The 24,240-nt window shown below is 56.1% G+C and overlaps 1 protein-coding gene across 3 annotated transcripts in view; it reads right to left on the bottom strand.

Moving 5' to 3' along the window:
* The window catches only part of Camk2b (calcium/calmodulin dependent protein kinase II beta), an 88,518-nt gene that overhangs the window by 9,533 nt on the left and 54,745 nt on the right, over window positions 1–24,240 (bottom strand). For 2 of the 3 annotated variants that reach the window (XM_057771202.1, XM_057771200.1), the window contains exons 4-16: window positions 20,695–20,749; window positions 17,413–17,478; window positions 12,983–13,055; window positions 10,280–10,382; window positions 10,123–10,206; window positions 9,535–9,629; window positions 9,298–9,420; window positions 8,930–9,013; window positions 8,192–8,234; window positions 7,162–7,236; window positions 2,954–2,991; window positions 2,710–2,781; window positions 1,296–1,340 (exon numbers count right to left, since the gene is read on the bottom strand). In XM_057771202.1, coding sequence (XP_057627185.1) covers window positions 1,296–1,340; window positions 2,710–2,781; window positions 2,954–2,991; window positions 7,162–7,236; window positions 8,192–8,234; window positions 8,930–9,013; window positions 9,298–9,420; window positions 9,535–9,629; window positions 10,123–10,206; window positions 10,280–10,382; window positions 12,983–13,055; window positions 17,413–17,478; window positions 20,695–20,749 — 956 coding nt within the window. The remainder of the gene's footprint in view (window positions 1–1,295; window positions 1,341–2,709; window positions 2,782–2,953; window positions 2,992–7,161; window positions 7,237–8,191; window positions 8,235–8,929; window positions 9,014–9,297; window positions 9,421–9,534; window positions 9,630–10,122; window positions 10,207–10,279; window positions 10,383–12,982; window positions 13,056–17,412; window positions 17,479–20,694; window positions 20,750–24,240) is intronic. The other variant, XM_057771201.1, reaches the window with a different exon arrangement.

Here is a 24,240-nt window from a genome sequence, read left to right as displayed (position 1 = left end):
GGTCAAGGACAGGCAGGACACCTCCATTTGTGGAGTGAGCCTGGGTTCCAGCTTGGACCTACGCCTGGCTACTCCTGAGGATTTCAGGAGACAGACCCTCCCAGTGACTGGGGAGAAAGGTCTAACTGTGTATGTTCTCAGGAGGGCTTCCACCCTGGGGCTCATTCTGTCCCCTGCAGGCCACCATATTTCCAACAGCAAGGGCTTCAACCTCACCTTCCCCAAGAGACAATGAGACACGCGGCTGACTCTGAGAGCAGACCTTTTGAAACCCCAAGATGGAAAAACATGGGGCTTGGCTGACTTTTAGTGATGGAAGGCCCCGAAACCTAGGCAGTGGGCAGTCGTGGTTAGCAGCTTTTAAGAGAGGGTCACCTTCCCCGAGAAGAGATGTGGTCCCTGATGCCACTGTCCAGCCTAGGCCTGGAACTTTAGCAGAGTCCAGCTTCTACCACCTTCAGGTGGCGGCTGACTTCTGAGCACCTCTCTACTAACACGTCCCCAGAAAACCAAAGAAACCTCTCATAGCTCTTTGGTACAGATACTGACTGAACGCGGCTCTGAGGAAAAACCGGGGGCCTTCAAATATAAGGTCAGGCCTCACCCTGGCCCAAAGGTTGACTAGTAGTCCCTCAGAGAGGAGTATGACCTCACCTGACATGAGGGCCCAAAGGGTACCGATCACTCAGGTGGGAGGAAAACAGACATTTGGCATTTTTAACATATATAGCTGCCCTGGGTCCCTGACATGGAGAAGGGCCAGGTGCAGATTCTGGCCTAAGGAAGTGGAGGTACCCCCCCCCGTGCCACCTTGTTGGACAGTTGGGGAGCCCAAGCCCACGTCTGACCTGACAGCCCAGCGCAGGTTCTAAGACCTGCCCGTCTCCCCCACCTCACAGAGAGCCAGCCCCTCCCGGCCCCAGGTGATGATGCCAATGGGATGGGAGCAGATGGCAGAGCAGAGAGGAGCAGGAAGCACTGGGGCCACACCGGGGGGGGGGGGATGGTAAAGGTGGAGAACAGTCAAGGAGCAGAGCCCAGGCTCCTGGGAAGCAGACCGAACCCAAGGCCTGCAGCAGGCGGCACTCCTGAAGCTGTGTGAGCTCCCTTCAATGGAGTCATTGTGTCCCTGCCATGGCCCCAGGCAGGCAGGCTTTGGGGCTACCTATCAGGTGGCTACACATCTGCTCTCTACCATAGGCACAAATGCTTCTCCCAGGTCACCGTCCACACCCTCCTCCTGGGCCCATACCTCCTGCCCAAGGAAAGGGCGAGGAGAGAGGTGGCGGCAGTACCTTAATCCCGTCCACTGGGTTATGGATAACGGTGGTTTGAGGCTCCTATAGAGGGCGGCAGACAGAGGAAGGAAAGAAAGAGAGGGAGAGTGAGAAAGAAGGAAGCAGAGGATGGGGAGCCGGGGAGCCAGAGGAGTGGGCAGCGACCAGGGTCTGCCCAGAGAGAGTGGAGAGCAGAGGGACAGGGATGGAGGAGGCAGGCGGTCAGCAAGATGGCCCAGTAGGGATGGAGGCAGCGGGTGGTCAGCAATGGCCCTGGGTGGGGGTAGAGTAGGCTCAACATGACGGGACCAGCAGATCTGCCAGGCCAGAGGCCAGGGAAGATGGAGCTCACAGGGCCTGAGAGAAACTGTAGGTGTGTGTGGGCTCCGGAAGTTCTCCCCACCTCCTGCCCCGGCATGGGAGTGGGCGCAGGATTAGAGATGTTGTGGGGGTTGGGGTGGCACATGGGATGGACGGGGTCCAAGGTGGGGCTGGCTGTGAGGCCGGTGTAGCCACCCCAGGCACCAGGTGAGCGGACGCCTGGCACTCTCCTGCCGTAGCCCCACTGCTCTGAGCAATTTCCAAACTACAGCCAGGATGGATCTCTTCTATGCTCCCCCAGTTTGGCAAAGCCAGATCCTATGGGGAACACCTGCCTGGGGCCTGTGGGGGATCTCAGAGTACTACTTCACATTCCAGACCCACGAGCCACAGCTCCACATCCCCAGGAACGCGATGTTCACCTGAGCAAGTGACCCAGGGCAAGGGGGACAGAGGACAGAGTTGGCCCACTGCCTTCTTAAGGAACAAGAAAGAATATAGTAGAGGCAGGTATCATGGACACCCTTTAACCCTCCTCAGCAGGGGTTCCCGAGCTTCCTCCCCTGTAATCCACAGACCAATACGGTATGTGGCTTTGATGAAATAGTCCCAGATGGACGAGCCCACTGTTTCTTCAACCACACGCCTCCCCACCACACCAACATGGCCCTGCTTCTCTTCATTGGACTCCAGGGAACGATCCCTGAAGATTCCAGTCTGCGCCCCTCTAAGCTAGACTGGTCAGCTGTACAAGCTGAGGGCCTTGAAGAGACAGCGGGCCACTGGCCTACCCCCCGTGGCATCCTGATGGCCTTTTGCTAGAGCTTCTTGAGGTAGAGTGGTCCAGAAGTCACTCCAGCTGGGAAGCCAGATCTCTCCCCAGCACCGGCTGCCTCAAGGTCCCAGGGAAGGGCTCACCAAGCAGTCTTGAACCTGCCTGATTTGGGGCACCCTGACTGTGGCTTCTCCTCTTGGGATTCAAACCCCTATTTATGCCGTTCTGTTCTGTCCCCACGTGTGACTGATTTGGTCAGAGACAGGCAGTCTCACCAGACCCTGCCTGGCAAGGCCTCTCTGTCAGTGAGATGAGGCAGGGGCAGGGGCTCAGTACCAGGGCAGCAGGAGGGAGGGATCCTTTGGGGCTGGTGATGGCCGAGCTGTTTTTGGTGCTGTTTGTCTGTGGCTGTGGAGAGAAGGGAGAAGAGTCACTAGGGAAGAAAGGGGACCCTCCCTGCCAGCATCTGTGGAGGAAGGCGTGGTCAAGCCTCTCAAACTAGAACCCTGGGGTTAGTGGCAGAGCCGCAGGCTCTGGCCTCCTCCCCTGTACCCCTCAAAGGGCTTACTTGGTGCCTCACCTTGACTCCATCTGCTTTCTTGTTGAGTAAACTCTTGGCTGCTGCATTAGGAAGGAAGGAGGGATAGTGAGTTCTTAGGGCCTAGGGTCACTGTAGGCCCCTCCCCTCCCCCTGCCCTTCCCCTTTCTTCAGGAGTGAAGCTCAGGACCTGAGGTCCAGTAGCCTGAGGCCGGAATCAGGTGTAGCCTTGACATCTGACCTGGCCCTAGCAGCAGCAGAACCTCCAGGGGTGCTGAGCCAGGCTGCCTCAGGAGCCTCATCCACGACCACCCTAGCCCCAGCATCTTCAATGATTCTCAAGCTCCTTACAAGGCATCAGGAGCCTCCTTGCCCTTGCCTAGGACTCCTGAAAGGCTGGCAGAATGATCTGCCCCCACCCCCAACCCCCACTTCCCAGGACGGCGCCAGGTCAGGATTGGTAGGTATTAGGATGCAAAGGGAAAGTCATGCTCAACCTGGCCCTGTCCTCTGCAGCCCTGCGTTCCCACTAGAATGGTGGTGAGCCAAAGCTGGCTGTCACACCAGAGGGCTAGTCCCAGTCCTTGCCCCGCCATCTTCTGATGGACAACAAACTTCTGCACCAGGGCTGCATCGCTTGGCCTCCCTGTCCCTCCCCTTGAATGACCCCAGCAACCCTCGCCATGAGACCACTTGGTGGCTGTGATTGTAGACAGTACCGGCCCCTTTGCCCACAAGCCCTGGCAGACACCTGGGCTCAATAGGTGGAACCCTTGGTTCCAGCACTGCCCTCAGAGATCAGGACGGCCCTCCTTTTGCCCCCACCCTTCAGTCCCAGCACTTAGGTCCTCTAGAGCAGAGCTTAGCGTCTTAATTACAGATTTAAAACAACAAAAAACGGAGACTGAGAGAGGAAGTCAGCTTACCTTACAGAAAAGGAAAGATGAGGAGAGGAGGGAGTGAGGAAGGAAGAGAGGAAGAGAGAGAAAACAAGATTTGTGTTGGTTCAGAAAGGCCCCACACGGGGCAGCAAAGCCAGCCTGTCCTGGCCCAGTGTTCCCCAAGAAGAGTCAAGTAGCCATGTGGCCAACACAGCAGGTTAGAGGCAGCCATGGCTGGCACAACATGGGGGGAGGTACACAGCCCCTTGTCCCCAGGGCCCTTACCCATAACATCCCATACAGCTAGACACTGGCTGACCATACCCAAGTTCCGGCTCTCCTGCCCTCTAGGAAAACCTGTGCTGCCTACAGCAGACTTGGTGGGGACATGGGGGCAGCACATTCAGACCTAGGGCCGTAATCCAATCAAACTCAGTCTTCTGTCACAGCAGCAATGTCACTGATGTGATCAGTAACACAAACTTCTCGGCCACACCTTCTTGAGTGAGAACTCTGAAGGGTGTTGTATTCGTCTGTGGCTCTGCGGGTGACTCTTCCCAGAGACCAGAACCAGGCACCACTGCTGCCTGCTGACCACTGTCCTCACCAGTCAGGTGACACAACTTGATCGGGCCCAGGAGCTGTACTCTGGGACATGGGGACATGGCTACCTGAAGCCGCTGCTTGGTACACACTGGTTTCTGATAGCCTTCCCCTCTCAGAGTTTTAGGTACTTGTCTCAAAAAGTTCTGTTATGAGCAATCTCTCTGAAATGACCCTGCCCTTCACATGTCATCTTCAGGCCTGGGGTACCCTAAACCCTCAATCCCAAGGTATCCCCAAGGGGGCTTCCTAGGGCCAGAAATGCTGACTTCCCATATCTCTGCAGAGTAGACCCTGAAGCGCCTCTGGCGTTGTGGCTAGACTCTCCCTAGAGTTAGACACAGGCTGCTGTTTGTTTGCCTGTGGGTGCTGTTCCTTCTCTTCTCCATCTTCCCACATGGCTCATCCCTAGAGACACCGGCACTGCCCGGCACTGCTTTCTTGGCCTGAGTGCTGGCTCTACGGCTAAGGCTGCAGGTAGATGTCTGCTCTCTGCAGTAGACAGACTCCTCCCTGGAGCCCGAGGGAGTAAGACAGTCCTGTCTTGAGGATGCCTGTGATGGCTTTCTGGGCAGCAAGGGGAGAGGAGCATTTCTGAGACGTGGTCATTTCAACAGGCAGTTTGCAGAAAGCAGGCTTGCCCCTCCCTGCCCTCCCCGGCAGACCATACAGCCAACCCAGCATTTCCCCTAGTGGATTCTGAGCTAGAACCCGCTGAGGTCAGTATTGGCCTGAGACTCAGTTTGTGGTGCCGTGGTACCTCCAGACATCCTTGGAGGGTTCTGGCAGGAAAAGGCCCCCTGGGAGGGTTAGGCCCTGAGAGACCCCAGCACTGCCCTTGATCTTAGAAGGGTTCCATTGAAGTCTTCAAGTCTATCAAAACGACAGTTTCGAGCTGTGCTACTGGAGATTAAGTTATTTGTGGAAAGCAAACAGCGCCGGTTTGCAGGTGGATGTGCTATGCCGCAAACTTGGACGGGGGTGGGGAGGGCGGCGGGGGGAGCCATGTTGATGGCTCGGGCCTAGAGAGCCCAGACGGACATCAGGGTCATCTCGGTATCCTCCCACTCCTCGCACCAGGAGCCCTTGTGTGCTCCAGACATGGCATGGGTGCATGGCCCAGCCTCACTGACTGCATTAGCCCTCTGCCTCTCTCCAGCACTCACATCTGTCCTGCACTAACTATGGCACCACAACCAGGAACCTGTACCCACCACTCACGCCGCAGTTTGAGTAGGTGCAGCCGGAGCCAAAAGTGCACTGAACTACCATGGGATTCCAGACGCCTAGAGGTGCAGCTCTTCTGGCCTGCGCCTCCAACTCAGGAGGGCAGTTTTCAATCCCAGGCCTCAGGTCAAGCAATTACACCCAACCCACAGCCAGCCTGACAGTCACAAGGCACAGATCCGCTCAGTGGGGGAGGGGTGGTGGAAGCCAGACTGCAACACGCTCTACAGCAAGGGTCCTGCTGTCCAAGGGTCTCTGCCACACTGGAACGTCTGACAGAGACATGGAGGAGGGAGACCCCCAGTGTGTGTCCTTAGTGTGTGGTGGGGCCAACCTAACAGAGTCGATGGGACCTTCATCTCTGCCTCGCCCACTGTCTAGTCACTATGGACAGCCATGCTGAGCTGTTTGCATGCACTGACCTCCCTCCAGGACAGAGTGACCCTCAGCACCTGGGGCAGAGCCACAACATGCAGGCAGCCTCATGCAAGGTTGCCCTTGCTCACTTGCAGGCAGGCGAGCATTGCAGCAGGAATCTTGGGCAGAGCATGGCTCAGAGGTGACCTGTCTCACACCACTGTCCCCTGGCAACAGGCCTCCCTGGCAGCCACTAGCGTCATTTTTTATATTATATATATAATGAACCTAGCCCCTCCTGGGCTTCAGAAAGGCTATATAAAATGGACTCGGGACCATCCATGCTGGGCCCGGGTGGGCAGTACGGACCCCTCCTAAGATGACCTGAGCATCCCCCAGGAGAAGGACCTGGGAATTGTGAGGTGGATCCAGGTAGGCCCGTGGGAAGGGCTGGACCTCAGGCTGTGAAACCTGCGCCCTGCCCTCTGCCCACACTTGAGGCTGTCGGGGAAACTGAGGCTTGGCTGAGCCTGTGTGCTGCTCTAATGTACTAGCACTCAGTGTGGACGCTGGCTGTGGAGCCCAGGATGAGGCCTCGGGATTACTTAGTTCTCAGAGGGTCCCACACCATCCAAAGGAACAGGTTGTCAGAGGCTACCTCCTCCCTCAGGGAGTTTGGAACAGAGTAAGAAGGGACTTCAGAAGGGAACCTGACTGACACTATCCCCACACTCTGGTGAACTCAGGAGCACAGACCACCAGATCCATCTCTCCTAGGGGAAGAATGGACCTTGGGCCCTACAGCTCCTTGGGACTTCCTTACCTCCCTAACCCTGATCTAAGGGCTTCCCTTCTAGGACTGAGACCCTCCAGCAGCAGGTCAGGGTCATTCTGAATTGGGTCTCCAGACTCCCAGAGGCCAGGACCTGAGGGTCTCAGCCAAATGCATCTCGGGTTTGATGTGGTCTCTCTTTTTCTAGACAGACAGGAGAGCGGGGCAGCCGTATTGCCCAGAGTGGGGCCTCTCCTGGGATGTGACTGTGGCAGGAGCAGAGCTCCCGGGGGCTGCCAGCCTCTGGGGAGGCTCTGGGGGCCTGGCCAGTGGCTGCGTGCAGCAGGGGGGCTGCATGCCAACAGGAGGGATGGGCAGGAGCAGGTGGACACTGGGCAAGACACATCTACCTTGTTCCACCAGCCCCATGGTGGTGCCGGAGGCCGCGGTGGACATTGTGGCCGGAGCGGTGGTCTGTCTGCCCACTGTTAGCACCAGGTTAGAGACGAGGGGGGAAGGGGGCGGACACAGACGGGGTGGGGCGAGGTGAGGAAAGAGAAGAGACAAAGGAAGCAGAAGAAGATTAGAGTTAAAGTTTAGGTGGGGGATGGCTCCAGAATCCCTTTCTCAGGAGAGTGAAACAAGATTGGGCCGATAGACACTGAAAAGCGTTTGCCTCCTTTCTCCTTAGAACACCCCAGTGGGGCTTCTTGTGCCCGGTGGGGCATGCGGGGCACACAGCACACAGGACAGTCCCATTAGTGTTGGTGTGACCATGTGCCCATTCCTGGCAGGACAGCATCACAGCAAAGTAACAGGAGGCAGGGTACCAGATGCAGACGGACAAGGAGAGACGACCATGAACGCTCGCACACTTAGTGTCAGACGACGGAGAAGCCACAGACATAGCTGTCCGGGCACCAGGGCCAACACTGTCTCCCCAGTTGGGCCCCATGGGTCTCTAACAGACCCCTGAGACTTCATTTTCCCACCCTGAATAACCAGGGCAGGCAGCCTACCCAGAACTGACGAAGTTTCCCGGTGCACAGACCTCAGTCTCACCCACCCACCTTCAGCTATCTCCCACACACAACATGATGCTTCGAGTGCCGAGGACACGGAGGCCACAGGGCTGCCCAACAGACGCTTGGACGGATGTGGGTGGCAGGCCAGGTGTTGGCAGCACAGACACTGGGGCGTCAGGTGAGGGACACAGACCCAACAACACAGAGGAGGCGGGACTGGGGCACAGCGGACCTCAGGAGCTACCCAGTGAGGGAAGCCAAAAGGCCTTCTTGGAAGTGGGTCTTAGAGGTGAGGACAGAAGTTGGGCCCCATCAGCCTGGAGGAATGGGACTGGAGGCTGGTGAGGAAGGAGGGGGCTTTCTGTAGAATGAGGGCAGCACAGAAACACGTCCTTGCTGGAGAAGAATGTCTCACCTGAGAAATTCCGTGTGGCCAACATAGTGGTGAGGATGGCTCCCTAAGGAGAAACAGAGCCAGGGTCAGGGTCACCCTGTTAGTGTCTGTATCCTGCTGGTTCTAGTCAGAAGACCTTGTGTATGTGTGTGTGTGCGCACGCGCACATACACACACACACACAACCAGCTCAGACTTCTAGAGAAGAGTTCTAGAACCTAGCAACTTCACTGAGGCGAGTCACATGTCCACAGTTAAAGCTCACACTATCCACAAATCACAGTGTCAGACTCCTGAGGAGTAGGCACGGCCAGGAATGCTGGCCACCATGACAGCTCCTCTGGTCCAGGGCAGTCAGAGGTATCCTCGGGACCTTGGGGAAACTCCAACAATGGTTCATAGTCCTAGCCCTGGCCTTGACTATCAGCCCTGGACAGCAACTATCAGGGTCAGCCCTGTTACCTGCCTCCCCAGCCTGCCAAGCCCAGCCAGGATGCTTCTTCAGCTCTGCCTTTTACAACACCCGCTCTGGGCCAGTACTGTCCTCAGGATGCCGAAGTGGCCAGCCCTGCACCCAGGCAAAGCTCTGACCCTCTGAGCTGCCACGGCGTCTGGAACCCTCTGATCTGGACTTGGAAGCAGGCGTAGATTTGGGGGATTCTCCTTCCTCCTTGTCTCCAGGTCCCACTGACACTCCCACTTCAGGATGGGGCCCACCGGGACATGTGGACATGGGGATGGGGGGTGAGCCATGCCTACCTTGAGCTTCCTCCTGGCATTGAACTTCTTCAGGCATTCCACAGTCTCCTGTCTGTGCATCATAGAGGCCACCGTGGAGCGTTGCTGTCGGGAGAAGGGAAGTCGTGGGGGCAGTGAGGAGCAGGCTTAGGAGACAGGGTCAGGGTAGGGGCATTTTGGGGCCCCACACACTGAGTACTGACAGCCGCCATGACAACAAGAGACCACTTGTTCCCATCTGCTGTCCCCAATTATTTCCAAGTTCAAGTCTTGCCCGTCACAGAGCAGGAGGGTGGCCAGACATGAGGAACAAAACCCCAGAGCCATCTTGGGGGCCCTGGATGTGCCCATGAGGAACTGGACCCTAGAGGTGGCCAAGGATGACTTACGCAGACCCATGGATGCTTCAGGGCCTCGTGGGCCGTGATGCGTTTGGCAGGATTGATGGTCAACATCTGGTTGATGAGGTTTTTGGCTTCAGGAGTGACGGTGTCCCACTCAGGGGATGGGAACTACAGGAGGAAGAGTGCACAGGCAAGGCTGAAGCCCTTCCCCAGGCAGAGGCCACAAAGAGGAAGGGAGACCCGGGGCGTGGCAGTCCCCACCCTCCACACAGGCGCACTCACGTCATAGGCCCCAGCCTTGATCTGCTGGTATAGCTTGTGCTGGTCCTCATCCCAGAAAGGGGGGTAGCCCACCAGGAGGATGTACAGGATCACCCCTGTGGATGGGGAGGTGAGCAGCATAGCCCTGGAGGGCACCAGGGTCAGTCCTCGGGGTCCCTTTGCCTGCCTCATGCCATGGGGAGCATGGCACTAACAGCCTGTAGTTCCTGCTCCATCTCCACCCCAGTTCACTAGGGAGCCTGGCCAGTCCCCTCTGTTGTATGCCCACCAGAAAGAGAAGGTCCCACCTAAGGAGCTTGTGGTCTGACAGCCCCTGGTCCCTGTATCCTGGTGTCCACTGGCTCGGGACACAGACCTATAACGAGCACAGGCAGACAAACATAATGGCCTGGGGCAGGCACACTGGCAGTTCTAGTCAGGGTGTGAGATCCCTGCCAAGGCAGCCGAAATGCAGGTGTGACACACACGACTGGTTCACGGCAGGGTAAGCCGGCCACCTGCACACTTTGGGACAGAGGGAGTAAGCCCTGAGATACACGGCCACACGGTCATCATGCACCCTGACCACCTCTGACACACAGGTCTTACCACATGCCCAGATGTCCACAGGCTTGCCGTATGCCTCCTTCCGAAGGACCTCGGGAGACAGGTAGCCCGGCGTTCCCGCAAATCCTATCAGAAGGGAAGGGACCATGAAGGGTCATGAGGGGCTGCCAGGACCCCCTGCCCACCCCCTGACACTCACCAAACCACGCCTGCTGGTCTCCCTGCACCTCGATGGCCAGGCCGAAGTCTGCCAGTTTCACTGCGGCCCCTTTGCATTTGCTGGCCAGAAGCAGGTTCTCAGGCTACAGGGAGACAGCCATCGGGGCACAGTGTTCACACCGCAAGCAGTTGTGAGGGGCAGGGGACAAAACAGAGGTGGCGGCAGTTGGCTGGACAGAGAGGCATAGCCTGCCTCCCAACATGGGTATCCTTGGGCACGACTGAGTCCTAGACCTATATGCTATACCCGATTCCTCTCTGGGGACAAGGACAGCCATCTTAGTCATTCAAAGGGAAGTTGGCTCTCAGCTTGCACTTGGGTATCCTGCTTCCTAAAATGGGAACAAAACCTGTAGGTCACCCTCATGAACAACCACACCAGGTCCCACCTCTGGGCTACAGGGCTACCCCACTGACAGAGGGCCGGTCCTGCCCCTTGTGTTTCAGACATGGTGGAGAGTTCAGGGGTTCGCAGGACATGGAAGAACACCCAGGGTCTACAACACCTGGGTCAGCCCAGGGCATCTACCTGCGGGGCACAGCCTGTTTGCCAAGTCCCACCCAGCTCCAGCCAGCACTACCACACCGGACAACATGGGACAGAAAGGGAGCATGGGCCACTTGGTTGGCTGCATCCACAGGTGGGAAAAGCTTCCTTAAGGAGAAGCATCCTTGCTTCAGCTGGAGGGCATTTGTTTCATCCTAAAGAAGTGACCAGAGAGACTGTTGTCCTGGGTTGTTGAGTCTGAGAGACTCCTCTGCTATGGCTTTCCCTGGCCTTTCCGGCCAGCCTCTGCTCACAGTAGCATTCTGGCTTGTCCCTCCTGTCCCTGCAGCTGCATTAGCCCCCAAGGAGCAGGTTTCTGGCTGTCAGTTCTCAGAGCACAGCAGGACATTCCTGGCTCCTGACCACCAGGGGACTCCTCAGCAAACTCATAGGAACAGAGGCACGCCAATCCTGGGATCATACTGCAGCCAGACCACACACCGCCATATGGCCTGCTTTTGTTATCTGTCTCAGAGACTTTACATGGCATAATGGTGGCTCTTGGAATCAAACTGTGCCCACTCTCTACAGAAGGATGTGGGCTTCCTGAGACAGGAGCTCTAGCGGTGAATGCAAAGTTAGCAAACCCAAAGCTACAATCCCCCTAGAACTCCCTCCCCGCTGGTGATAAGCAGGGGTCATGCTCAGCCTTGCCCATTTTGATTTTGCCATTGTGAGCATGGCAGGGGCCCAAGCTTCACTCTGGGACCCCCACCCCTTCCTGCAGGAAATTATGATGGGGAAGATGGGGGCCCAAGAAGGTACAAGGCAAGGACATTCAGGACCTTGGAGGGAGGCAGTGGTTGAGTCCTAGAGGTTGGGCTGCACTTTGGCTCCTGCACAGCCACCATGGAGACACAGCGGCTAACCACGCTCTCTCCTGCCTTGAGGGACCGCGTAACATCAGCCTACTGTGCCATTTGTGTGTTTGCCTCATCAAGACGGTGGGATTTCTCTCTGGGAAAGGAGGGACAGTATATCCTCTCCACAGGAAGATCTTGTCGGTCCAGGCTGGAGACATGAGGGGACACATATGTCCTCGTCTATGCTTCAGCCTCAGCATTCACTCTCTGGGAAAGGAGTGCCTGCACCTCATAAAATGGGGGACATGTGCCACCATCTCAGGGGCCTTGTGCCAGTTAAGACAGAGAGGACTCTCAAGGAAGCAAGGACACAGGAAGAGATGCAGGGAACATAGGGAACATCCCGGGTCTACTGTGTGTGGGATCCTCCCCAGAACAGCTGCAAATGTTGGCCCCTGCCTGCAGCCTAAGGAAGGAGTGACCACACCAGTCCACACCGATGCTGAGGGGAAGGCTGGCCTTGAAGACATTCAGGTCAGGACTGGCATCTACACTGTCCCCAAATAGGTGGACTCAGCAAGAGGCTGAACCAGGCCTTGGGAAAAGAGAGATTCTAGGGAAGAAGTGGGGAGGGAGAAAGAGGGATGTTTTTGAGATTTTGCTGTCAATTATTTTCTTTTCATAAGGCAGGGTCTCATGCAGACCTGGCTGGCCTCGAACTTGCTATGTAGCCTAGGCTAGCCTTGAACTCCTGAACCTCTTGCCTCAATTTTCTGGGCACTGGAATTAAAGGGATGAGCCGTGACACCCAGCTACAAATTTTCTTTTGAACAGAGCCTGGAGCCCATGGTCTAGCCAGGGACAGTAGAGAACTGGAGAGAAGATCTGAGAGGAGCTGGCTAAGCCGGACTCAGCTACTCTCATCACCTCTCCCGAGTCACCTGTGTCCCCACCCTCGAGAGCTGCATCTCGGTGGAAGATTAGAAAGTGAGAGTCTGAGTATGCATCTGTTAACAGGATGGTTCTAGAAGGCAGGGTCCTCCAGCAATAGAGGCACTGGGGTGTACGTGTGCAGCTACTTCTCACATATATGCACAAGCATGCATGCACACACCCAGTTAGTGATATACACATGCACCCATGCCTCGATGCACACACGTATGCATGTGGCCCTGTACGGAGACAGACACACACACACTCACACTCCTTCATGCCAGCACACAGTATGCACACACATCTTCCCCACCCCACCTCCCTCTTATTCCACACCTCCTTTCACACAGTTTGTAGGTGTGGGGGACAGAACCTATCACCGAGCAGGGTAGAGACTCACCTTGAGGTCTCTGTGGACGACCCCCATTTGGTGACAATGGAGAACAGCCTCCAGGATCTGCTGGATGCAGTGACTATGAAAAACAGCAGGCAAGTTAGTCGAATGGTCTGGGGGTGGCCAGGAAGGGGGCAGCATGGGGAAAGGCAGGCTGTGGAGCACTGGGGTTCAATCCCCAGCCTTGGGGAGCAAGGAGGATGTAGGGAATCGTAGGGGAAAGGATGCTAGCCACAAGGGAGTCCTTGCTCAGCCCCAAGAGTAGCCATTCTAGTCCTTGTTCTGCCTCTTCTTCTGGGCCCAGGTCTGCTTAAGTCCGAACCAGATCCACAGAGCTAACTCTGAAGGGAAAGGCTCTGGTGTTCAGGTTACCCCTTTAAGGCTGAGATAGGCAAGGCTGACCCTAAGCTGTGGGCAGGGATGCCAGCAGTAAGTGAGCACCGTGAGCTAGAGAGTGCGGAAACTCAGGCAAGGAAGGGTGGAGCAGGCAGGAGCATGCGTGCCGTGGTACGGAGATGAGCTTGTTTGCTTCGGGGTAGTGACGATGCATTACTGTATGCTTAGTCTAACAGATATGGCACCTGGACATCCACCAGCCAGTCCGGCTCAGTTCACACTTCCAGGAGCCATTGTGCAGGGTGTGCCTCTCTAGCCAGGGGGCAGCTTGAGTCCAGGTGTCGCCGCTATCCCAGCTCTCTCCTAGTTAGTGACATCTTTCAATGTCAACCTCAGACCCTTCCTGTCTGTCCACACATCGGACTCTGGGCCACCAGTGCATGTACACTCTGTAGCCTGTGCTCAACAGCCCCCATAGTCCCTGGAGCTAGGCACAAGTCCCATGGGCTCCTACCCTAGAGACAGCGGAGTGACCAAAGGTTGGCTTCCCTGGGGTATGGAGTGCACCCTTCTCAAACAGCACCCCTCCCCTCGAGTCTGACCATATGTGGATGAGGCCAGCACTGTGCGGAAAATTCATTTAAGTTTTCTACCCTGTGGTGCTCACTCCTAACATCCTAATGGGTAGGAACCTGAGGTTTCTGAGTTCAGGAAGAACCATGTCCACTATGTGGGAGGCAGCCTCTGTAATGTTGTAGGCCAGAGCTGGCACCTTCCTCACTGAGCTTCCTCTAGCTCCGTCTCTCAAGACATCGTTTAAATCCAGTCAAGGCTCTAGGCCAGGCCCTGTGGCCTACCGTCCATGACAGTATGACCAGTATGTGTGTAGTAGTGCACACTGTCCTACCCTCCTGTCCCCTGAGGCACCCTTCCTGATGGTTCTGAGTCCCCAGGGAAAGCACCAGAGATCTCTTGAAGTGCCCAGAGACACTAGCCCTGCTGCTGGGCTCGTGATCTTCCCTTTCTGACATAGTCCAGATCTCACACAGGTGGAGGCCCCTCCCAGACTTCAGTCACCCTGAGAGGGTCACTTGCACTCAGAAACAAGCTGGCCAGCAAGCCAAGGCTCTGTAGGAGAATGTGGTACTAGGATGCATGAGGAAAGTGGCAGGCTACCCATGAACGGCCACACAGGGAACTCCCTTTAGGGACCTTTCCTCAAGTGGCTCTGGCCCGATCGCTACATCCATCGCCAAGCAAAGGCAATACTTTCCCTAACGTTTTGATTCATTTAGAAGTCACTCTGTGGCTAGAATTTTGGACACTGGCCAGGTTCTGGCCATGGTTCTCAGTCTGGGACCTAGTCAGCAGCACAGAAGCTTGGCCTACAGGTGCATGCCACTGCATCTGACCTCCGAGGCCTGCAAGAATCAGTCTCAGTATTGGGAACTTTGTTTTCCTTATTTTGCAAAAAGACTTGGTAACCTCTAAGGTTCCCTTACAAGCTCCAGAATAAAAGTCCCCCGATACTCTGAAAAGAACCTCCAGCTTCCTTGGATAGAAAGTGTTTCAGAAAAGCCACTCTTGTCTGTTTTCCGCTCTGGACATCAGGAACCTGCCTCCCCTACATCTGGCCAGAGATGTCGGTCCATCTCCCTGGGGCTCTTTCCCTCAACCTGGGCACAAGTTCTACCCTAGCTGGTGCTGGAATCCACCCTGGGGTGAGTCACTGACTGCAGGGTCACAATCACAGGGCCGGCCTAAGCACACTCCCTGTTAGGCACCAGAGTCTGAGGCAGAAGCATAAAGGTCCAGCCAGCAGACCGCCCGAGACCTGAGTCCCAGCTGTGTGTTCTCCCTCGGTGCAGGGAGCAGCCCAGTGAGAAAAAAAGCCTGGGTTGCAGAGGAACCGCCCTGTAGACACTGGGGCCGTCATACAAGTGGGGTGTAGATTCTCCATGGGGATTCCTTGAGTGCTTGCCTCTCTTCTCAGGACTCAGGTTACCCACGCTTCCCCACAGCCTGTCTACTGAGCATGTCCCTTCCCTTGGATTCCCACATCCCAGAGAGACAAAGCTCTGTGAAGAGTTGCGTGGTGAGACAGAGTCCATGTCTTCTGGGCCAGGGCTAGGTCCAGGAAACCCTAAATACTTGAGACACTCGCCACACAGGGTTTCCCTGGGAAGCCGTAAGGATTCCTGTCCTCTGAGGAGGCATGGGGGTGCCTGGCAAGGGCACAGAGCACAACCCTCTCCCAGACCACAGGTGCTTATGACCTGAACAGCCTAAGAACTTGGGAACTCTCAGCCATTCCCGAGCTTGAGCCCTTCCGGACCCAACAGATCTTGGACAGGGTTGTCCCCCATTTCTCCATCCCCTTTAGCAAGAAGGCTGGGGGTCCGGAAATGAGGGGTGTGGGGGTGGGAGTTCTGCTACAGGCCAGGTGCCTTAGAGACACCAGAGGGCGCTGTGGACCAATCAGAGATAGGCTGAGGCTGGGCCTCTGACCTCAATGGTAGAAGCTGGTCCCAGGTTAGAGGACAAGGCTTACAGAGGATCCCCCCCCCCCCCCATGGATGGAGGTGGGCAAGGGCTGGAGAGAAGGAATATTAGACACCTCAGCAGATTCTTAGAAGGGCGGGACATCCCAGCTTACTGACACTTCTTACCAGTATTTTAGGTCAGAGAAAAGGGGCTCCCCTCCACCTTCTGTTTCTCTTATAAGTAGAATTTAAGGGAAAATTTTATTTTCCTCCAGACCTCTTCTAGGATTTTTCAAAACACGATGTTTTTCCTGAGGGAGCCTCCAGAAGGACCCAGCTGCACCCTTAGTTTCCTGACACTGAGAATTGGGGTCACAGGCCTGTCCCACCCTGCTCTTCTCTGTGGCTTGGCCTGTGTTGTCTGGCTCCGTGGGGAAGACCTAAGAGGTCATGATGACCCAAGATTCTCATGGCTTCCCACAGGGACTCGGGGCCTGGGGTGAAAAGCAAGAATGCCTGCCTGCACAGAACCGAGTCACAGAAAGCTCCTGTAAAAATAATATTCATTTTTCTCGATTAGAGATGTAATACATATTCATTAAAGACAAGCTTTAAAACAGACAAGATAAAAAATTTAAAACCACCCATAACTCGACTGCTCGGAAAGGACCCTTTCCTTTTTGAAATGCACATCTATCTCCGGGGCCAGGCAAAGGCAGGCAGGGCCCACAGGCAGGGGTGACAATCTGCAGATACCTCGGGGACAGAACACAGTCTGGGGAGCGTCTGATGTGGACCCCAGAAACCCATCCAGAGGCCACAGCTGACACCCTGCCTTCTCCCCAGCAGCCATGCCATAAACAACCATCTCTGGGTCATCACCCTTCTTCATTGTCCTGGCAAATACTGGCCTGGAGAAGGCTGTTTCCTCAAATATCCACGAGGAATCCAGGCCTGGGTGGAATCCATGTACCTCCACTCACCTGCACACCAGAGGCCCAAAGGTCCAGGGCTCAATCCTCTGCCTAGCATCCTGGATGGAAGGACACAGGGCCCTGTACTAACACTAAAGCTTCAGGTCTCCCCTGGCCTCTTCCATTGCCCTGGCGTGTGGTGAGGAGGAGACCAGGAGCTCCGAGAGCTTTTCCTGCGGCACCTGTTCCAATGGCACCGCCAGTACTCTCCTAGGATCACGCTGGGAGGAGAGCATATCATGGATAGAGATCGGGTCCTGGCCTGTCTTCCTTAGAAAACCATGTGGATGTGCTTATCTGTGTGAGGCCAGTGGACTGTGGAGGGGATGTCCAAGAGCAAAGCAGGAGGATGTCCAGGGCTCCTCCCCCGTGAGCCACCACAAGGAGAGGACCCCCTAGTGTGTGTGTCCACTGCTCCCCCTAAGCCACACCTCTGCGCAGCTGGCCTTGCTCCTGCCTCTTGCTCAGAGAGGTCCTAGTTAGCCCTAGACCGCTAACACTTCTGCTCAGTTGACCTCTAGGGGCCATGGACATGACAGCGACTCGGGACAAATGTGGGTTACAGGAAGTGCAGGGGTGGGGCTCAGAGAGGACGGAGCTGGAGGTCAGGAGAGGGGAGCGTGATGTGGAGCTCTGGACGCACCTGGCATCTGCTTCACTGTAGTACTCTCGTGCCACGATGTCCTCAAAGAGTTCCCCACCAGTGACCCTACGAGGAAAGCACATGGTCACGGACCTGGAGATCCTCATCGCTGTGATACCTGCATCACTGCCAGCACCGTCCTTGCCCATCACCGCCACCATCACCACCACCATTACCACCACCGCCACCATCACCATCACCACCACCATCACCGCCACCATCACCACCACTGCCACCACCATCACCACCACTGCCACCATCACTACCACCGCCACCATCACCACCATTGTGATCACTGCCATCACTCCACCAGAACCACCATCATTACAGCACCATGGCCATCACTGTCACCACCATCCTCACCCATCATCACCATTATGACCATTGTCACTACTGTCACCAGGACCACCATCATTGCTACCATCAAGTCATCACTGTCACCATCATCACTATCACTACCACAATCATTACTTCCATCGCCACCACCTCACCATCACCACTACCAATACCATCACCATCACTGCTACCCTCTCATTGCCATTACTACCATCATCATCACCATCCATCACTCCTGATCACCATCCCCTCTATCCTAGCACACCGACAACTTATCAAGGGCATGCTTGCTCACACCTGGTGACATTTAATACTCCATCCTCACAGCCATCCCCGAGAAAACAGTTCCTCAGGTCTAAGTGGTCTCCCAGAGTAGGCAGCACAGGGGTTTGAGCCAGGCCTGGTTTCTCCACTTCAATGCTCTCCCATCCCGGGCCAGATTGGAGGCCTCAGCAGTGGTGAGAGGGTTCAGAGGATCCAGTGCCTGGCTCTGGCCTCCACAGTGGGCTAAGGGCCTGAGGTGCCTGAGTTCCTGACTCCGTGAGACCACAGATGACAGAGGTAGTTTCTGCCCGCACCCTCCTGTCCTTTGTTTGTCTCCAGCCAGCAATTGCCCACCCCAAAGTGGAAAAAGCAGCACCGTGAGTGTGTAGCTTGCACACATGTACAACAGAAGAGTCAGATTCAGGAGCAGCCCAGGGAAGGGGCTGCTATCCCCAGTACTGGGCGATAGTGCTTGAGTCTCAGCAAAAAATATTCTCGAACCGGACTCTGTGAAGTAAGTCTGGGCAGACAAGACAGCATAAGGTCTTGGTGCAGAGCTGTAGCTCAAAAGATGCCCTGGAGGTGCCAGAGCTGTGCCAGGCCCAGGCCCCATGAGGTATCTCGAGTGTTCAGGAAGGGCCATTTCCTGGTACAGAGTCTCAGGGCAGGGAGTTGGGCCTCTACTGAGTTGGCAGCTGTGGGAGACTTGGAATCACTGCTGGGATCCTTGCCCTGTAGCTTCTGTTCCCAGGCCCCGTGTGCACAGTCACCTCCCAGGCCCCATGTGCTCAGTCACCTCCCAGACTCGGTATATACAGTCACCTCCCAGGCCCTGTGTGCACAGTCATCTCCCAGGCCTGGTGTGTACCAGTCACCTCCTAGGCCCCGTGTGCATAGTCACCTCCCAGGCCCCGTGTGCACAGTCATCTCCCAGGCCCCGTGTGCACAGTCACCTCCCAGGCCCCGTGTGCACAGTCACCTCCCAGGCCCCGTGTGCACAGTCACCTCCCAGGCCCCGTGTGCATAGTCACCTCCCAGGCCCCATGTGCACAGTCATTTCACAGGTCCTGTGTGCACAGTCACCTCCCAGGCCCCGTGTGCACAGTCACCTCCCAGGCTCGGTGTGTACACAGTCACCTCCCAGGCTCAGTGTGTACACAGTCACCTCCCAGGCCCGTGCACCAGTCACCTCCCAGAATCTGCAGAGCTCCAAGTTAATAATGCCTCAGGGCCTGCTGGGGCGCTACCAGACCACCTGAGAACCCACCACACTGGAGGCTCTGGAGGTATGGAAGGAGGGTATTTGGGCCTTCTGTCCAGACCCACCATCCTCAGTCTCCCTGCGGCTGCCTGCCTGGCATAGCTTGGGAGGTCTGAGAGATAAATGTGTCACACACACACATATATCCCTTCCCCCATTCTCTTTCCTTCTCAGCTCCTGCAATAATTGTAGCCATCTGTTGGCCATCAGGGACCCTGGACAGAACCACCCTCAGTCTGCAGGCCTCTGGAGAAGAGAGGGTGGTAAAAGTGGGCCCCGTCCACCTCAGGCTGTGGGACTGACACCTCAGGGCACAAATTCAGGCAGACTGTAGCGTTATCCGGCGGATAATTCTAGGCAGGGTCTTGTGGAACACACAGAGGTATCTGAGAAATAACCAAACTCCACGAAGGGGCAGCCTAGCTGCTTCACCAGAAGACCCTACCAGGACAGAGGACACTAAGGCCTGCATGCCCACCAGCCTGGACATCTGTCACCTGAGGAAGGAAAAGCAAAGAGGTGGGCCTAGGAAGGCACCTCCTGCTCCCATTCAGCCTGTTGCTCAAGGGCAGCCAGAGGGCATGCAGTAACCATGGTAACAGCACCAGATCCCGGCTCCCCTGGTTGTGCAGTCTGGAGGCCACCAGGGCAGGCCAAAGCCCCTGGGCCCCCACCCAGCCCAGGGTCCCGAAGCAGCCCTGATTCACGGACAGCTAAATATAGTCTGCTTAGCAGAAGCTGTCAAGAGTACGGGAGATGAGATCATCGCTTCTAAATCTGGCAGGAAGTGAGAGGCGGAGTTGGCCCCAAACGCCTTGTCACCCAGCTACTGCACACTCTCATGCAAACACACTTACACGTGCACACACACACACACATATGCACGCACACATGCCTGTATCCCCAAACCACACACAGGTTCACTCATAAAACAGACATTATGCATGTATACCCATGAATCTTACACAAATCATCTCTGTACTTACACTCTCTCCCAAGTTCAGGTATCATCGCACACGTGTGCACACATACGTGCATCCTTTCACTCATGCTTAAACACACATGCTTGTGCGCTAGCTGTGCCTGGCGTGACAGGACTCGAAGCCTTAAGTCCTCAGAAGGGAGGAAGGGGCATGGGCACTGACTGCTCTCTGCGGTCTCCCCTCCACTGGCCCCACCTCCCAGCTTTCTGCGTGATGACCTCAGCACGTCAGACACAGACTTGTGGGTAAAAACATAGCCTGTGCATAGCCAAGTCAGAGGTGGGTAAGCTGGATATGTCTGGGAATGAGGTACCGCTCTGCAGAGGTGCACTCAAGGAGTGGCCTGATGTGGGGACAGAACTCTTCCTGAATCCAAGGAGGCCGAGGGCCCCACACTGGGAGTGACAGAGGGCGAGGGTCCTTGGCTCTGGCACTTACAGATCGAAGACCAGGTAGTGGAAGCCTTCTTCAGAGATGCTGTCATGAAGACGGACTGCAGGGACAGAGAAGTCATGAGGAGCTGGAAGTAGACCAGGATAGACCCCCGTGCCCACCTCCACCCTGTCTGGGTCCACACCAGCAGCAGTGGTACAGGTCCTGGATGAGGGAGCTCCTGTCTGGGACTGACGGGGTCTCCCCCAAGACAAGAAGGCTGACTGGGACTTGGGGAGCTATGAGCTGGCCTTAGGTGCTGCAGGTCGAACTTGAAAGAACACCACAGAGCTGTGGGCAGCACCTTGACTTTCCCCTGGCCCCTCTCTGCTCTCCTGTTTCCAATCCTCTCAGAGGGAAACACAGGAAAGGCTTGCTGCTGAGCCCCTGACGGAAACCGCACCATTATAGGAGAGGGTTCCGCAGGAAACAAACCCATTATTCATTCTGGACCCTAAGACTGGCTCAGCAGGACAGGGACTAGGCTTGGCAGAAGACTTCTTCCGAGTGGGGTAGCGTTCAAGGCTCAGACCTTGACTTGTGATTCCCTTTGGCCAGCGGGGTCTAACTGTCTCCTTCCCTCTGGTCCTGTTTTCACGCCCCTTGTAAACTTGTACCCAAGTTCTCTCCTAGTCCCTGCTGGACAGGGGTTGGCGGGCTGTGAGGAATGAGGAAGGAGTGAGGGAGTTGCCCTCTTCACCAAGCAGGAAGGATTCTCTAGGAAAGAGTCCTTTTGGGCCCTGCTCGCCCATGTGCAGATTCGCCCCTTTGCTAGACCAGCACTGGATGCCAGCTTACCTACCACCTCTCCAGGCTGCAGACAAGGGCGCAGCGGCAGAGTCTGGCTAATCACCTGAGGATACACAGCCCACGGAGGGTGAAGTGGGGCTGTGGGATCAAGGGTCTGGTTCCAGTGAGCACATACTGCCAGCCCTGGTCCGTGTGCTCTTGGGATCTCTAAGTTCCTGCTGTCTTCCGCCACCCAAGACTGGGCCACGAGGCTGAAGGGTGAAGAGCGGCCACCTTCTCCCTGGTCCCACAGGGCTCCAGGACCTCAGGCAAAAACAGCCCACACAATTCCTGCTCCCGGCACCCCCCCTCCCCCCACTGTCCTAGTTTCTCGCTAGCTGCCAGCACCTTCTTCTGGGTGCTGGTTCTCCCAGGCACCATCCTGATAGTGTCCTTATACCTAGAGCTCTGATGTTGCCCTGCTCCCTAGCCTGGGCCCAGCGCCTTAGCGCCACGGGACCCGTCACCTTGCGTCTACCTTTGAGAGCACACCAGGCCCTCCACAGAGTCAGGAAGCAGAGGGACTCTCTCTGTGGCCTGTGTGAATTGACCCCCCCCAATCACCCGAGCCTCAGTCTGCAGCTCTGTAAAGTGGGAGGAAGCCACACCTGCCCGTAGGTTGCTGTGAATTATGTGCTTACGTGAAGCAGTGGGTGTTCCCTGGGTCTGCCATTATCGCCACTGTCATACGAGTATGAGAAACCCCAGATGACTGAGACTCCAAGTCTGGGGCCACTTAAGGACCTGGACTGCTTTCTGAAGCCCATGGCAGTGGCCTGGCAGCAGCCACAACATTTCTTCCTCCATTTCCTGGCTCTAAGATCGGCAGCAAAGCTTCCCCCACTCCACACTACCCAACCCATCCACTGGGACCCACATCCTTGTCAGCTCTCTGGGCCATCAGAGCCCCTCAGTGAGGATGGATACATTCTACTTGGCCCCCTACACCCTGTTTCTAACTGGACCTCCATTCTGTCCAGGCTGACCCGTGTCTCCCTAAGTCAAGATGAGTCCCTGGTACCTGCTGGCAGCCTCCTTCAACAGTACCTGCCAACAAAATTCCTGAGATTGAGCCAAAAAAGCACATTCATCTGGCTCCTTCCCTAGTGGGGGCCATCAGGATGGCCTGTCTGAGATACCCCAGCTGCCTCACTCGGGGACACACCACTGTGAGCAGAGCAGGCTCCAGCAGTCACAGGAGGGCTTCCTTCCCTGTATCCCAGAGGATGCTGCCCTAGAGAAGGTCCAGTTGGGTCCCTGGAGTGTGTAGAGGTTTGGATAGGAATGGCCCCCACAGGTCCACAGAGAGCGGCACTATTAGAAGGTGTGGCCTCATTGGAGGAGGTGTGGCCTTGCTGGAGGAAGTGTGTCATAGAGGGCGGGCTTTGGGGTCTCAGACACTCAAGCCTGTTCTCTGCCTGCTGCCTGAGGATCCTGATGTAGAACTCAGCTCCTTCTCCAGCACCATGTCTGTCCGCATGCCGCCGCCGTACTTCCTGCCATGACAGTAACGGACTGTAAGCCTGCCCATATTCAATGTTTTCCTTTGTAAGAGTTGCCGTGGGGTGTCTCTTCAGAGCAATAAAACCCTAAGACAGGGTTGCTTCATTGCCCCTAGATCCCCCAGGAAAGGCCTGTTGGTGGGGCTGCCTGTCCTCAGCCACCTGCTTGGAGACCGAAGAGGCTTGGCCGAGTGGGTCCCATCTCCTTTCTAGGACACAGGTTCCTTCTGCAGAAGGAGTTACAGGGTCCTGTGTGTGTGGAATTAAGGAAGTAGGGGTGTGGACACCATTTTTAAGAACAGGCGCCTATTTTAATGGCTTTGAATAAACCCTAATCAGCACATCAGATCTGTGACTTCATAGAAAAGGCTAAGGAAGAACTGAACTGTGACGAAATCTCTTCAAGAACAGAAAGTAAATGGCACTCTGCTGGCTGGAACACAGAGCTGGTGATGGGTAAGCCCACCACGGCTTCTTGCCAGGCCAGCCAGGAGGGTGTGGGTCAGGCAAACAGCAGCAAATCTCACCTGGAGCTAACACACCCACTTCAGTCTCCCAGGGGAGGGGAAGGCAGAAGTATGGTGGTCCCTTTGCCTGTTCCACTGTGGGATTCCTGCTGCTGGGACTCCTTTCCCTTCTGCTGAGCAGAGCTCAAGGGCCCAGACCCCTAAGTTCAGCTCGAGTTGTGGCTTGTGAGGGCAAAGAAGTTCTGGGTGCCCAAACACTCGAGGACTTGGGGGTCCTTCTGCTCATGCTCCCCTGACCAGTAGAGGCACTGTAGATCAGCATGTGACATCAGCAGTGAGCTAGCGATCAGAAGTCCTGGCTGCAGCTCCTGCAACCTGTGTGGCTTCTCCCTGGGCTCCATCCTTTGGGTGCCCCCTTTGCTTATCTCCTCAGTCCTAAAACTAGACAGAAAGGTCTTCCTGACTTCTAAGCCAGGCCTGGAAGAGAGTGATCGGGTGGGTACACAGAGGGCAAGTCCTCATCCGGGAAAAAGGGCCCTGGACTCCTGACAGGAGCTGTGGAGGCGCCACCTGGTCTCCGTCACTGTTCAAGGGGGAGGCTTTGGGACCTGCTCCTTCCCGAGAAGAACCATCTTCCACACCTGGGAGCTAAGGACAACACCCACAGTGGCACTGGCTCCCCACGGCAGGTCAAGCACATGGTGTCAATGGTGGGCTTAGCTGTCAGAAGCCCTGGCTGCAGCTCTCGCGAGTGACCCGAGGCAACCTGGGACTGCCTGCCTCTCCTGGCACAA

Source organism: Chionomys nivalis, chromosome 6 (assembly GCF_950005125.1).
Source record: "Chionomys nivalis chromosome 6, mChiNiv1.1, whole genome shotgun sequence".
In the NCBI taxonomy this organism is placed as follows: Eukaryota; Metazoa; Chordata; class Mammalia; order Rodentia; family Cricetidae; genus Chionomys; species Chionomys nivalis.
The sequence above is the reverse complement of the archived record's forward strand: the minus strand, read 5'-3'. Positions and strand labels throughout refer to the sequence as shown.